Raw genomic sequence first — 12,974 nt, 5'->3', positions numbered from 1 at the left:
AAAATTTAAACAAGGCTTTTTTCTCAGTTTTTATTAAATATGAAAAATAGTTAACATATGAATTAATATTTACTAATAACTTTGTATTAAAACCTAGTTTGAGAAGCACTGTGTTTGGGTTCTTGTAGCTTTTATTATTATGTCAGTAAAATAAGAAGGTGAATAGAGAGAGGCCATTGCAATAAAGAGATGAAAGTGTAAATTGTACGTTTTTTTATTGCAATTTTTCTTCAATTTAAAATAATGTATTTTTTTTATCCGATTAATCGACAAAATAATCGGCCAACTAATCGATTATTAAAATAATCGTTAGTTGCAGCCCTACTAAATAGATAGACATTAATATGAAGCTGGTCCTCGCTTTGCAACTAGAACTTCCACTTTTTTGGGAAGGCTTTCCACAAGAGTTTGGAATGCTTCTGTGGGATTTTGTGCCCATTGATCCAGTAGTGCATTTGCGAGGTCAGGTACCGATGTTAGATGAGGAGGCCTGGCCCGCAATCTACTTTTCAGATCATCCCAAAAAGTGTTCGTTGGAGTTGAGGTCAGGGCACTGTGTGGGCCTGTCAGGTTCCCACCTGGTTTTGTGCATTACTATATGGATGAAGGTATTTGGAACACCTATTAATTATTGAAATCAGGGTTTGGCCCAGTGAAGGAAAATCTAAATGCTTCAGCATACAAAGATACTTTGGACAATGCTATCCTTCCAACTTTTCTAGACCCTTTTCTATTCCAGCATGACTGTGCCCCAGTGCACAAAGCAAGGTCCATAAAGACATGGTTGGATGTGTTTGATATGGAAGAAAATTACTTGTATATAAACCACTGGACATGAATTTAAAAAACAAACAAACAAACAAAAAAAAACAGACTGCCAAACAGAGAAGTGGGATTCGTCACTCCACAGAACACGTTTCCACCGCTCCAGAGTCCTGTGCCGGCGTGCTTTACACCACTCGATCCAACACCTGCCATTGTACTTGGTGATGTGAAGCTTGCATGTAGCTCCTTGGCCACAGAAACTCATTCCATGAAGCTCCCACCACACAATTTTTGTGCTGATATTAATGCCAGTGGACGTTTCGAACTCTTCAGCTATGGAATCAGCAGAGCGTTGGCAACTTTAACACACCATGCTCCTCAGCACTCGGTGACTCCGCTCTGTGACTTTACGTGGTCTTCCGTTCCATGGCAGAGTTGCTGCCGTTTCTAAACACTTCCACGTACATTCAAAACTATCTACAGCTTGCTAGTTTTGTTACTGTAATGGTTTGAAGATTTAAAGTTGACAAATTCAACTCAGATTTACGTGCCAGTGTCGGCAAATACATAATCTCAAAATATAAAACAAAACTACTCGATTAAAGGCAGGTTACACAAGCTTTCGGAGCCTTGGGGGTCTCTTCTTCAGATTCTAGCCTTTTGTTAATATATACATACACCAGGAGTGTTATCAAAATAACAAGCACTTGACGCAAACATTTTCTCTGGCGCGGATGTCTGAGATATTCAGTGCAGAGGAAATAATTCAAAAGCATTCATAAACACATGAAAATAGTGGCATAAAAAGAATAGTATAGAGCGTGCTTTGAGTCAACTTTTGACATCATAAAACACAAAGCATGCCACTTATATCAACACATTGCCACACACTTAAAGAATCTCATTCCATACATATAAAAGTTTCCTCTAAATTCACCAGGCCGTTAGGTATCGTTACACCTGTAGAAAAATGGCTGTTCATTTTATGTCACCTGACTCTCGGTCTTGCATTACACAGGCCAACGGCACAGACCTCATCAATTTACCTACTGTCTGCTTGTATTCAGCTTCATATTCATTAACTGCCCGCCCCTCCCAGGCCGCCAGTACTGTGGAAACCCCGTGCTGCTTAACAGCCACGGGCCAAAATAAACTCCTCACTTACGAGGGAGGTGCGGTGTAGTAAAGTATGCGTATGGGAGAGGGGCGGTAATCCGATAAGTGTGCGGCTCCATTTTCCTGGCAAAAGTCCACCTCCTAATCACACGACTTGGGCAAACTATTGGCCGCGCTGATGGCGGCCATTTTGGGAACCTTTGACTCCATGACGTCGCAGCGTACAGGCCGCGCCCCGCCCCCATCCTCATCTCGCCGTCGGACAGAGCGTCGCGGGAACGGGAGGGCAGACAAAGCATTAAACTAATGAATGGGGGGCCGAGTGGCGATTATTTGGCCTGCGACCACTGAAAGCCTGCCGAGCCCTGTCAGGGACGTACGGATAAGCAGGTGAGTGTTGGGTCCCATACGGGGCTGTTAGAGAAGCACGAACATTCTCCACGAAAGAGAAACAAGGACTGTTGTACCCGACACACTCAAGTTCCGGTTTGGGAAGACGAGCAAGGGCCTGCTAGCACCCCACACACAGCGTGTCACGTAGCGAGTGTAACAGTAGACTGCATGTTGGTATGGCAGTGGAGTGCGAGGGTTACACAAACGCGCGTCCCCTTTCGCGCATGCAGTCTTGTTGCAAAATAAGCGTAACTAACACAAGCATGTGAGTCCCACGGTCTCTGGCCGATTCGCAGTTTCCCCGGAAGAGGTTTAACGAACAGATGAATGCGCAGTGGCTGTGTCCGTATGGCGTTCAAACGAGCCACCGTATTATAGTAACCGCAAACTGTTCATGCGTAAGATTCAGAAAGCTCGTTTGTTCACAAACACAGGTCCCCTATTTCAGCTCATCAGCTTTGTAGCCGTGATCTCCCAGCATATCCGTTCTAAAGCATAGTATCACTCGCGCATACTCGTCCTAGTGATGATGGACAGACGAAGTGTGTAGTAGATGTGTAGATTTGGTAGAAAAGTGTACTTGTGTTGCTATGCACGTTTATCACACGCTGATGATACTGTGCTGGGAAAAGCATGGTGTAACAAGTTCTAAAGTGCAAACTTGCAGGCAGAGCTCTCTTTACAGCACTTTTTGTTGGATTTATTCAGCCCGTAGACATCTAATTTGGCCGAGTGCGCTTGGTAGGCCGGGACAACTAAGATGCAACATCTCCAAAAAAAAAAAAAGTTTTTTTTTTAGATTTTTTTTTGTACACGTGAGCATGGTGGCAGAAAACCTGAATCCAAAGTAAACTGTACCCCAAAAAAGATAGTAATTACCCGGAAATATTTCCACACTTAAGCAAAGTTCAACTAATGCTCCCCTTCAAAGTGGGTCACAAAGCAGAACATATACTATCCATAAATAGGATGAATGCACACATTCTTATCTATCTGGGCAAAAACAAAAGCCAGGAGGATCAAATGCCTATAGATAAGAACAATACGGAACAAAAAGGTGAGCACTGGCATATTTAAGTTGGGAGGGAAACTGCTAAATTCTACCAACCAGCACCCAGTGATTAGGATAAGGAATATATATATTTTTTTTAGTTTTTTTGGATTTCTTTCTTATCTCAGAAGAGTGGTCTAGTAGAAATGCAGTTTGTGAAAGTTACCTATGTTCAGAAGTTTAACCATGACCTCTGTCTAAAATATGTTGTCCTCATTCCTCCCTCCATGGATTTAACCGTCTGGATTCGGAAGAAGTGTTATGATGTTATAACCCAGTGCTGCTTCTCTAACTCCCCGTTCAGCCTTTAGGTATCAGTGTCACAAGGGTTACAGGGTGGTCAGGCTGCTTGGGACTCAAGACCAAGTCATTGCTGGACCCCATGTGGTTAAGTCCCCTTCTAACCACATAGTCATGTGTGTTCCTGAGTAAATTTTATCAAGTAAATGATGTGTAAATGGTATGTCAGCAGGGTTATTCCATTAAAAATACAAATCATCCTATCTAAGTTTAGTATACTTGGTGTGTGTGTGGCTCATCTTGGTATGGAGACAAGGAGCAAGTTGGAGTCTAGCTGGCTAATATCTTCTGCTCCTTGCAGGAGGACGCTTTATTTATAAGAGGACACAGGGCTTGGGAAGCCACAGGCAACGCCTGGCATACATTGCGCTGCCCAAGGTCAGCTTGCCCAAATCGGCCTTGGTTTTATTATTTGGCTTGTGGAATTATAGCTGAAGGGTTGCTACTTTAGTCACTTTGTTTTTCGTTAGAGTAATAGTCTGCATGATTCCCTTTGATCACTCCAGGTATGCGTTTAGTCTTCTGGTTTGGTTTGAACCAGTCTTTTCTATTGTTTTACTTAACGGGAAGGAGGGGTTGGACAACACTTGTCAAGAAATGTCTTCATGTTCGGCTGGATCACCAGCAACGTCTTTTGAAAGGAAATAACTGAAAAGGGGTGGAGATTTCTGTTCAGCTGCCTCTCCTTCAGCTAACTTGTTTTTAAGTTAGAAGCCATATGAGGTTACCTCCAAATGTTTTTTTTATATGTATATGAATGCTATTGGGCTTTGATGCCCATTGTAAAGCATTTTTTATATACTGTTCATCAATACAAAACCAATGTATTTAATAGCCAGAGCACCAAATAAATGCTGCAATAATATGAAATACAGTATGAAAAATCAAGAAGATATCAAAGTGGTGGAATGTGATTAATGAACAGAAGCTTATTTAAGTTCAACATCTTATCAGATATGTATTGGATTTTGTCTTAACAATATTTTTAATATATTTTTATTTTGATCTTTATGTGGTGGCTTAGAGCATCACTTGGCAAGTAGAGAATATAATATTTGATGTATACTTATTAATTGGCATTTTCTCCGTGTTACGTCTCATTATCTGTTGCTTGAAATCTGTGTAATTTAGCACCTGTGGCTTGAACCCCTGTGTTAGCTTGTGCATAAGAAAAGATTAGTCTAATATCTACTGTGTATATGGTGTCTGAAGTGGGAGTTAGGCCATTTTATGTTTTAAGGAAGTGGAGCAAAAATGTTTACCTCTCTGATTTCCGTCCTTTAGTAATAAGATCAGTGTTTCGCTAAAAACACTGCTTGTTTCTTGGGTCTTCCCTGGCTTCTGGCAGGCAGCACCTGGATCTATTACAAATTCACTCTCTCCCGATGCTTTGTGAACTGGACTGTGTGGGCATCAAGCTGGCATGATATCAGGCTAAAATGGGCAAGCAGCTCCACAATGTTCTCTGTGCCTCTTTCTACTGATCTTTTCAAATACATATCTTTTAATAATCCACCATAGACTTGATACCCTAGCATAAGCTCAAAAACGGCACAGTTCTGTGATTACGTAGTTCGGAATAAGTACAGTCAAATGGGGTTTGGTGCTAGTCTGTGTAAATGCAAAAGACATTAACTCCTGTGGATTGTACTCTAAAGCAAGATGTTTATTGTAGTGAGGTTCAGAGGTCTTTAGAGCTTATGTCACATTATACCTTGTACTATGAATTTGTTGGTATCAAATAACTACAGATTCTCTGTTTCTGTGAGACTAGTATGTCGATATGTTTTCCTTAAAGGTTTGTGATTGATGTGACCAGTATTTAAAGAAAGTGCATCAGCCATTAATAACTCGGTGTAAATATGGCACAACGTTTTACCTAAATATACTTTTGTAGCAATTCTGTAGAATTTATTTTTTAAATGTTGTTACAATATGCTTACTTGTATAGATTTTCTAGGGCAACTTGTATATAAAATGTCATGCTTAATATTGTTTTAAGTAACTCATTTTGCCTGTCTACTGTTCAGTATGAATATGGTCATTACTTGGATTGGGCATGTTAATAAAACCAACGCCTTTTCTCATGGATTCCATAAGTCTTGTGATTCGCCCCGGTAGCAAGCTGATTAATAAGCAGCTGTGCCCAAAGCTCATGCACAATATTGAAATGACCGATCATTGGGTAAATTATTCACTAAATTCACTAATTAAGAAAAGTCTGTTTTGTGGGTGGCACATGTACCACTCGTGCAGTGATGGTAAAGTTGGAAGATCCCCTTTTCAGAAAACTGGACAGTTATCCCTAAAAATGTCTCCTTAGCTGTCAGCTAGAGAGGTGGCTTTTTGGACATTTCTCAGTTTTATTTGTGGTTGTGGAAGAAATACAAACGGGAACTTGTGAATTGAAGAATTTCCTTTTATAAAATGCTTTGCTGAATATTTCTCATTTACCCCTGTTATATATGGTGTATCCTGGATTTGTTGAATTAAGGCAGCACTACCTTGAATTCGTGAATGAATTGTTTGTTGCTTGCTACCATGCACTGCAAGAACAACCGGTTTACATATTACTACCTAAGCAATATTTGTTCAAATGGCTATTTGTTATTCCTCAAAATCATTTAAAGGTACACACCTTACAGTCTTTAGCAACAGACTACTGGCGATAGACACAGTGTGGATTTGGATTTCCAATCATGCAGTTTTGTTATAAACTGCACAAAAAACCCTCAAGAATTAATTTATATATTAAAAAAAAACAAAAAACAGGCTTCGGTAGGCATTGGACAAACATCTCAACATTGCGCAGGTGTAATTTTTTTCCCCTTGAAATTCAAACATGAAATTATTTCAGAAAAACATACCTATTGATCATCCTGTGTGCATTTATCAACACTGCAGTGCCCTGAATACAGTTGTTATACTGTTTCTGAACCTTGTAATTATGGTTTGTCTTAAGCTAGACACAAGAAGATGGCTATAACTGCTGCAAGTGTCGCCCTTTGCCGCAGATCTTCATTTAACTGGGGCATAATTTTCTTTTTTAAAGGACTAATCCTTTGTTTACTAAGATGCTAAATCAATGGCCCTACATTTCTTTTTTAAACGCAGAGATTCTTCTGCAATTTTATAGCCCTCTTTGGGCACCATTAGTAAGGCGTGAGTGTTGAAAGGAGTAGCAGCCCAGAAAACGTGTGAGTGGTGCCGGGATATGAGATCATACAGGACAATTTGCCTGTGGCTTTGTGGCAGGAATTGTCTCCCTCAGACTTGCCGCCGCTGGATCTAATGCATTAACCTGCAAGCAAATTAAGTCAGTGTGTTCTTGGAGTTAAAAAAAACAAAAAAAAAAAAAAAAACACCTCTGCCTTATCTAACTCGTTCTCAGGCTGCGTTAACTGAAACAAGCAAGTCTATGCAGGAATTGTACATGTGTGCATGCTTTCTAGCATTCCCATTGTGTCAGCAGTATGTATTTTACATTGGATTAGGGCTGAAGTGGTCTTTTAAAATGCAATATTTATTTGAAAATGCTATATTTTAGTTTTGTTGCGCTAAAACCTTTGATGGCAACATCTGCCTTTGAAGCCCAGTTTTAGAGGTACCGCAAAATTAATGTCTGTACAGAGCTTAGTTTCAAACTCTGCTGACCTGTTGAAGATTTGGTAATGTTAGCATTCATCCACATGTCTGCGGTTTGTTTTTTGTTTGTTTGTTCAGGTACTACATTTGGACCAATATGAAAACTATGGCAGTTTGTGTTTAATGCATTTTCAGATGCAACAGTGGAGTAACTTATTATTTTTAACCAAGTAGTCTCTTAGCAACTGGTACATATACTAAACAATGAATGACGAAATAAAAAAAACGGCCGAAAATGATTGCCCGCAGGGGCCGGGCTGCTTATTTGTGTGTTGGTCGCCAGGAGAAGCAGAACCCAGCAGAGTCACGTGAATGCATGTCACATGACTCTGCTCCGTTCCTCCTATCACTGCTCCAACAGCAACCCAGAGGGAAGCAGCAGGGCCCCTGCAGAAGTCTGCGAGTGAGAGATGTGCAGTTCAGGTAAGGGGGTGGTTGAGGGTATATGAAAGAGTGAATGAATGTTTGTGATAGCATGTATATGTATATACATATATATATGTGTGTGTGTGTGGATATAGCATGGCATAGGGAGCCTGTAATCACACTCCTATCATCACCAGGTTCTAGCATGTACTTGCAGCCTGGGCATGATAGGAGTGTGATTGCTGTTAGTGTGTGTGTGTGAGGTGTATATGTATGTATATATAATATTAATAAATATATATATATATATATACATACTAACAGCAATCACACTCCTATCACAATGTGTGTATGTATGTATGTGTGTGTGTGTGTGTATATATATGTATGTATGTATATATATATATATATATATGTATGTATGTGTATATATATATATATATATATATATACATATACATACACACACAGCAATCACACTCCTATCATACCCAGGCAACCAGTACATGCCAATTTTGGTGCGTTACTTACTTTTAATAAGTGTGTGGGGGGGTTGTTTGTTCTTGTTTTTTAAGGTGAGGGTCATTTTCGGTTTCGGTTTTGGCCAAGTGAATCTTGAATTTACGGTTTCGGTTCAGAATTTTCATTTCGGCGCATCCCTAGTTTTCGTAATGGTTTTTAGCTGCCATGAGTGACCTTTCGAAACACCTCTTATACCTTATCCCCTTTTTTTGATTGCTTATGTTTTCAAATCATTTTGTATGTATAAAACAGTTATTCAGGAGGCAGGTGCAGAATAGATCACAGAAAACATTTTACAGTATTTGAACACATTAATATCTTGTTACAATCCTGCGAAATGTAATATATTTATGGTTAAAATTTCTCCTGAAAAAGGATGCATTTTCATTCTGTAATTATACAGTTTTTAATAAGGCAGAACATTTTTTTCCTTGTATGTTTATATACTGTTTTTACTTTTTCCTTAGGTGGGCTAACCAAAATTGTCAGAATGACTTCAACCATACTTCTTCTATAAACTAATTTTTAAATGATTCGTCACTTTGCAAAGAACACTTTTTTACATATGGACCAGTCTACTGCAATATGCATATTTTTTCACAAAGACTAAATATTGCAGCACTCAAAATTCTTTCTATTATCTATTAGAACGTGTTCAAGAAATCTTCAGTTGTAAAGTAAATCATGGATAAAAAGAAACCCATTTTGAAAGCTGAAAGTGACCTTTCTGTAGCGAAAGCAAGCAATGTCAAAGATGAACAGGAGGATGAATTAAATTGTGATACAGATGATACTCCATTTAAGGTGGAAGCTGATGAAACAAAGCATGCTGAAAGCAGCGATGAACAAGAAGATAAAGAACAACACTGTGCTGATACCTCAAATACCTTTTCGTCCACTGAAAATGAGGATGACTATGGTGTTCTGTTTTCACAGTACACTACTACACTCTATGATGCAGCAATGGAGGCTGTTACTCAAAGCATTCTCACCAATAAAAACATTAGTAATCGGAAAAAATCTCCAGCTTGGAATCATTTTTTTATTTCTCCTAGGGACAGTACCAAAGCAATATGCATGTACTGTATGAAAGAGTTTAGCAGGGGAAAGAATGAAAAAGACCTCAGTACTAGTTGTCTGATGAGACATGTAAGAAGGGCACACCCCAGGGTTCTTGTCTCAGAAAATGGAAATATGCCAAGTATATCTTACTCTCCCCCGACATTACTTTTAACTCCGCAGACTCCAGATGTTGGGGAAACCAATGTAACACCTACAAAAACTAGGAAGCGTTCTTCAAAAATATCTGTTGCTGAGAAGATAGCAGAAGAGCCAATGTCAGTGATATCATCAGATGAGATGTCTTCAGACTTTTCGGTCTCTGAAAAAAATAGCAAAGAGGATGTTGCTGTAACTTCTCCTGTATCTTTACCAATCAACCAGAGTGATGAAACTGTGGAAAATATAATGGAAAAACATAATCCAATTCAAAGAAATGCATCTGGTTCCAGAAGGCGGTCTGCAGTGTGGAAGCATTTTTATTTATCTCCACTGGATAATTCAAAAGCAGTGTGTATTCACTGTATGAATGAATTCAGCAGAGGAAAAAATGGGAAGGACCTTGGGACAAGCTGCTTAATAAGGCATATGTGGAGAGCACATCGTTCAATTGTTTTGCAAGAGAATGGTGGAGGGACTACCTTGCCACCTCCTTATTCTGTGCCACCAACACTGTTACCATCTCTTCTATCTGCAGAAGGTGGCGAGACCAATTCAGTTACTGTCTCTCCTGGGAAAATGGTGAATGAATCTACTTCTGTACCTCCATCTCCAGATAGAGTTTCTGAGGATACACAGTGCACTGTTCCTAATGGTGATCTATCGATTAGTGATGGAGCAACAGTTTTGCATTCCTCTGAGGATATTGCTGACCAATCTTCACCCGAAAAGCTAAAGTGTAGGCGTTCCTTTGAATGTGAGCCACCCGTAATTTTTCAACAAAACAAAAAAGTTATGAAACGTTTGAAGTCTGAGGTTTGGCACCATTTTTCATTGTCTCCTACTGATAACTTAAAGGCAATTTGCAGATATTGTAATTGTATGATAAGCAGAGGTAAAAAGGGGGATTTAGGAACCAGTTGTTTAATGAGACATCTTTATCGACGGCACCCAGAAATACTGTTGAATCAAAAAAGCTTTATTGATGTTGGTTTGGCCAATTCTCCGTATGCTACCTTAGCCTCTGCAGAATGCTCATCTTCAAAAATTACAGCATCATCAACAGTAGTTAGCAATGATAATCAAGTGGTAGTCCCCTCAAACAGCAAGAAAACCTCAAAACTGTGGAATCACTTCTCAATATGTTCTGCAGATTCTACTAAGGTTATATGTATGCACTGTGGACGCACAATAAGCAGAGGGAAAAAACCAACAAATTTGGGTACCAGCTGCCTCCTAAGACACTTACAGCGCTTCCACAATAATGTGCTGCAAAACAATGTTCCAGAAACTTTAGCACCTGCAGGTGGGCAAATGCCAGTAAATTCAGAGTCAACAGCCTCTTCCTCTTTTGATGAAACCAATGACAAGTTTTGTGACTCTCACCCAGTTGCCAAAAAAATCACAAGTCTTGTAGCTGAAATGATAGCACTAGATCTTCAGCCATACTCGTTTGTGAATAATGTTGGCTTTAACAGACTGCTTGAATACCTCCAACCTCAGTACGTATTGCCACCTGCTTCTTACTTTTCTACAACAGCAATTCCAGATATGTATGAAAATGTGAAACACATAATTGTCTCGCACTTAAAAGAAGCTGAAGGTGGCGTTATCCATTTTACAGCCGGGATCTGGATGAGCAGCCAGACACGGGAATATTTAACACTTACTGCTCATTGGGTAACATTTGACTCGTCATTCAGACCACACAGCGACGATTACCACTGTTCAGCACTTTTACATGTGTCTCAGATCGATTGTGATTATAATGGTGTCAGTGTTCAGAAACATCTAGAATATTTATGGGAATCCTGGATAACCTCAATAGGCCTCACAATGGGCATCACTGTAACAGATAATCACAGTATAGGCAAAACATTAAATGAAAGCGAACATTCGAGTGTTCAGTGCTTTGGACACACTATAGATCTAATTGTAAACGAGGCTATTAAGAGTCAAAGAATGGTTCAAAATCTGCTGAGTATTGCCAGGAAAATTTGTGAACGTGTGCACCGGTCAACAAAAGCTAAGGAGAAGTTAGCCGAGCTACAAAAGGAATATGGGCTGCCTCCACACCAGCTGATTCAAGACGTCCCGTCAAAATGGAGTACTTCATTTCATATGTTAGAACGTCTTATTGAACAGAAAAGGGCCATTGATGAGATGTCAATCGAGTGTAACTTTAGAGAAGTTATTAGCTGTGACCAGTGGGAGGTGATGCAGTCTGTGTGCCATGCTCTAAAACCTTTTGAGGCAGCCAGTAGGGAAATGAGCATGCACATGGCCACTTTAAGTCAGGTGATTCCAATGATACACATACTTAACAGAAAGATAGAAATGCTGTTTGAAGAAACAATGGGAATAGACACCATGCTGAAATCACTCAAGGAAGCCATGGTTTGTAGACTGTCTTCAACACTTCTTGACCCAAGGTACATTTTTGCAACTCTCTTGGATCCCCGGTACAAGGCTTCCTTATTTGCAGAGGAGGAGGCTGAGGAATACAAACAAGGATTAATCAGGGAACTGGAACTATTAAGCTCTACCTCAGATGATGCACCCATCCTTAATGGGTGTAGCAAAATTTCACCAACTAAAACCAAGGGTGAGGAGAATATATGGTCGCTTATGGACAATATAAAAAAAACAAAAAACTTTAAGGAAAAATTACCTGAAGATATTGTGTTTGCTTATTTGGAGGAGGAAGTCCTTGAACATAACTGTGATCCCCTAACATACTGGAACTTGAAGAAATCATCTTGGCCAGCTTTATCAAAGCTGGCTGTCAGATTCCTCGGGTGTCCCCCTAGCATTGTTCCTTCTGAGCGACTTTTTAACACCTCAAATGAAAATAGCAATTTTAACCAAACTAGGCTAATGATGGAACATTTTGAGCAGCTAATCTTTTTAAAAGTAAATCTCCCCTTAATTTACTTTCAGTATTGAAACAAAGTTGCCAGGTAAAAAAATCACTAAATCAACGGTTTTGTTTGGTTTTTTTTTTTTTTTTTACCTTAAACTGCTCCACAAGGGGCCATGTAGGACATCTGATCAGTAACTGTAATTTTCTACTGCATTCTAATGTCTCGCTTTAAATATGGTCTACATGTGCCTTACTCATTTCTTCAGGCGGCCAGATTCTGTGTATATATACTTTTTCCTGTTTACCTTTTAGTGTCATAATTTGAATTACAAACGTCAGTCTTCTTATTTGTAAATACATATGTAAAAAAGTGATTCCTTTTGTTAGAATACAAAGAAGATGTAAACAATTTTATTCTCTAGTTTTTCTTGAATTACGTACAAAAATGAAAGGTACTGTATTTTAGTCAAACATTGCTTTTTTGTTTTTTTTTGTTAGTCTGTGTTTTTAATAAAGCTGCGTAATAAGGTTCAGGTCATGTTTCAACCAAGGTGGTAATTGTAGTATAGCACCCAGAAGCTAATTGCTTTGTAAATGGCCAAAAAATCCTTGTAAGAATGTTTTGGTCTGCTACACTGCAATTGGGTACTAAAGACTATATTGCCTTACCTCTTTTAGTCTCTTGTATATGAAGAGAGGTAATGTTTACAGTTTGTCAGTAGTCTCTAGAGTACA

At 39.2% G+C, this 12,974-nt stretch overlaps 1 protein-coding gene across 1 annotated transcript; it reads left to right on the top strand.

Moving 5' to 3' along the window:
* The first annotated feature begins 1,777 nt into the window (after positions 1-1,777).
* Positions 1,778-12,713, top strand: ZBED4 (zinc finger BED-type containing 4). The gene is made up of 2 exons (XM_053462335.1): positions 1,778-2,271; positions 8,626-12,713. The coding sequence occupies exon 2, from the start codon at positions 8,843-8,845 to the stop codon at positions 12,320-12,322; it is 3,480 nt and encodes a 1,159-aa protein (XP_053318310.1). The 5' UTR covers positions 1,778-2,271; positions 8,626-8,842; the 3' UTR covers positions 12,323-12,713.
* The last annotated feature ends 261 nt before the right edge of the window (positions 12,714-12,974 follow it).

Source organism: Spea bombifrons, chromosome 4, assembly GCF_027358695.1.
Source record: "Spea bombifrons isolate aSpeBom1 chromosome 4, aSpeBom1.2.pri, whole genome shotgun sequence".
Classification (NCBI taxonomy): domain Eukaryota; kingdom Metazoa; phylum Chordata; class Amphibia; order Anura; family Pelobatidae; genus Spea; species Spea bombifrons.
The sequence above is the reverse complement of the archived record's forward strand: the minus strand, read 5'-3'. Positions and strand labels throughout refer to the sequence as shown.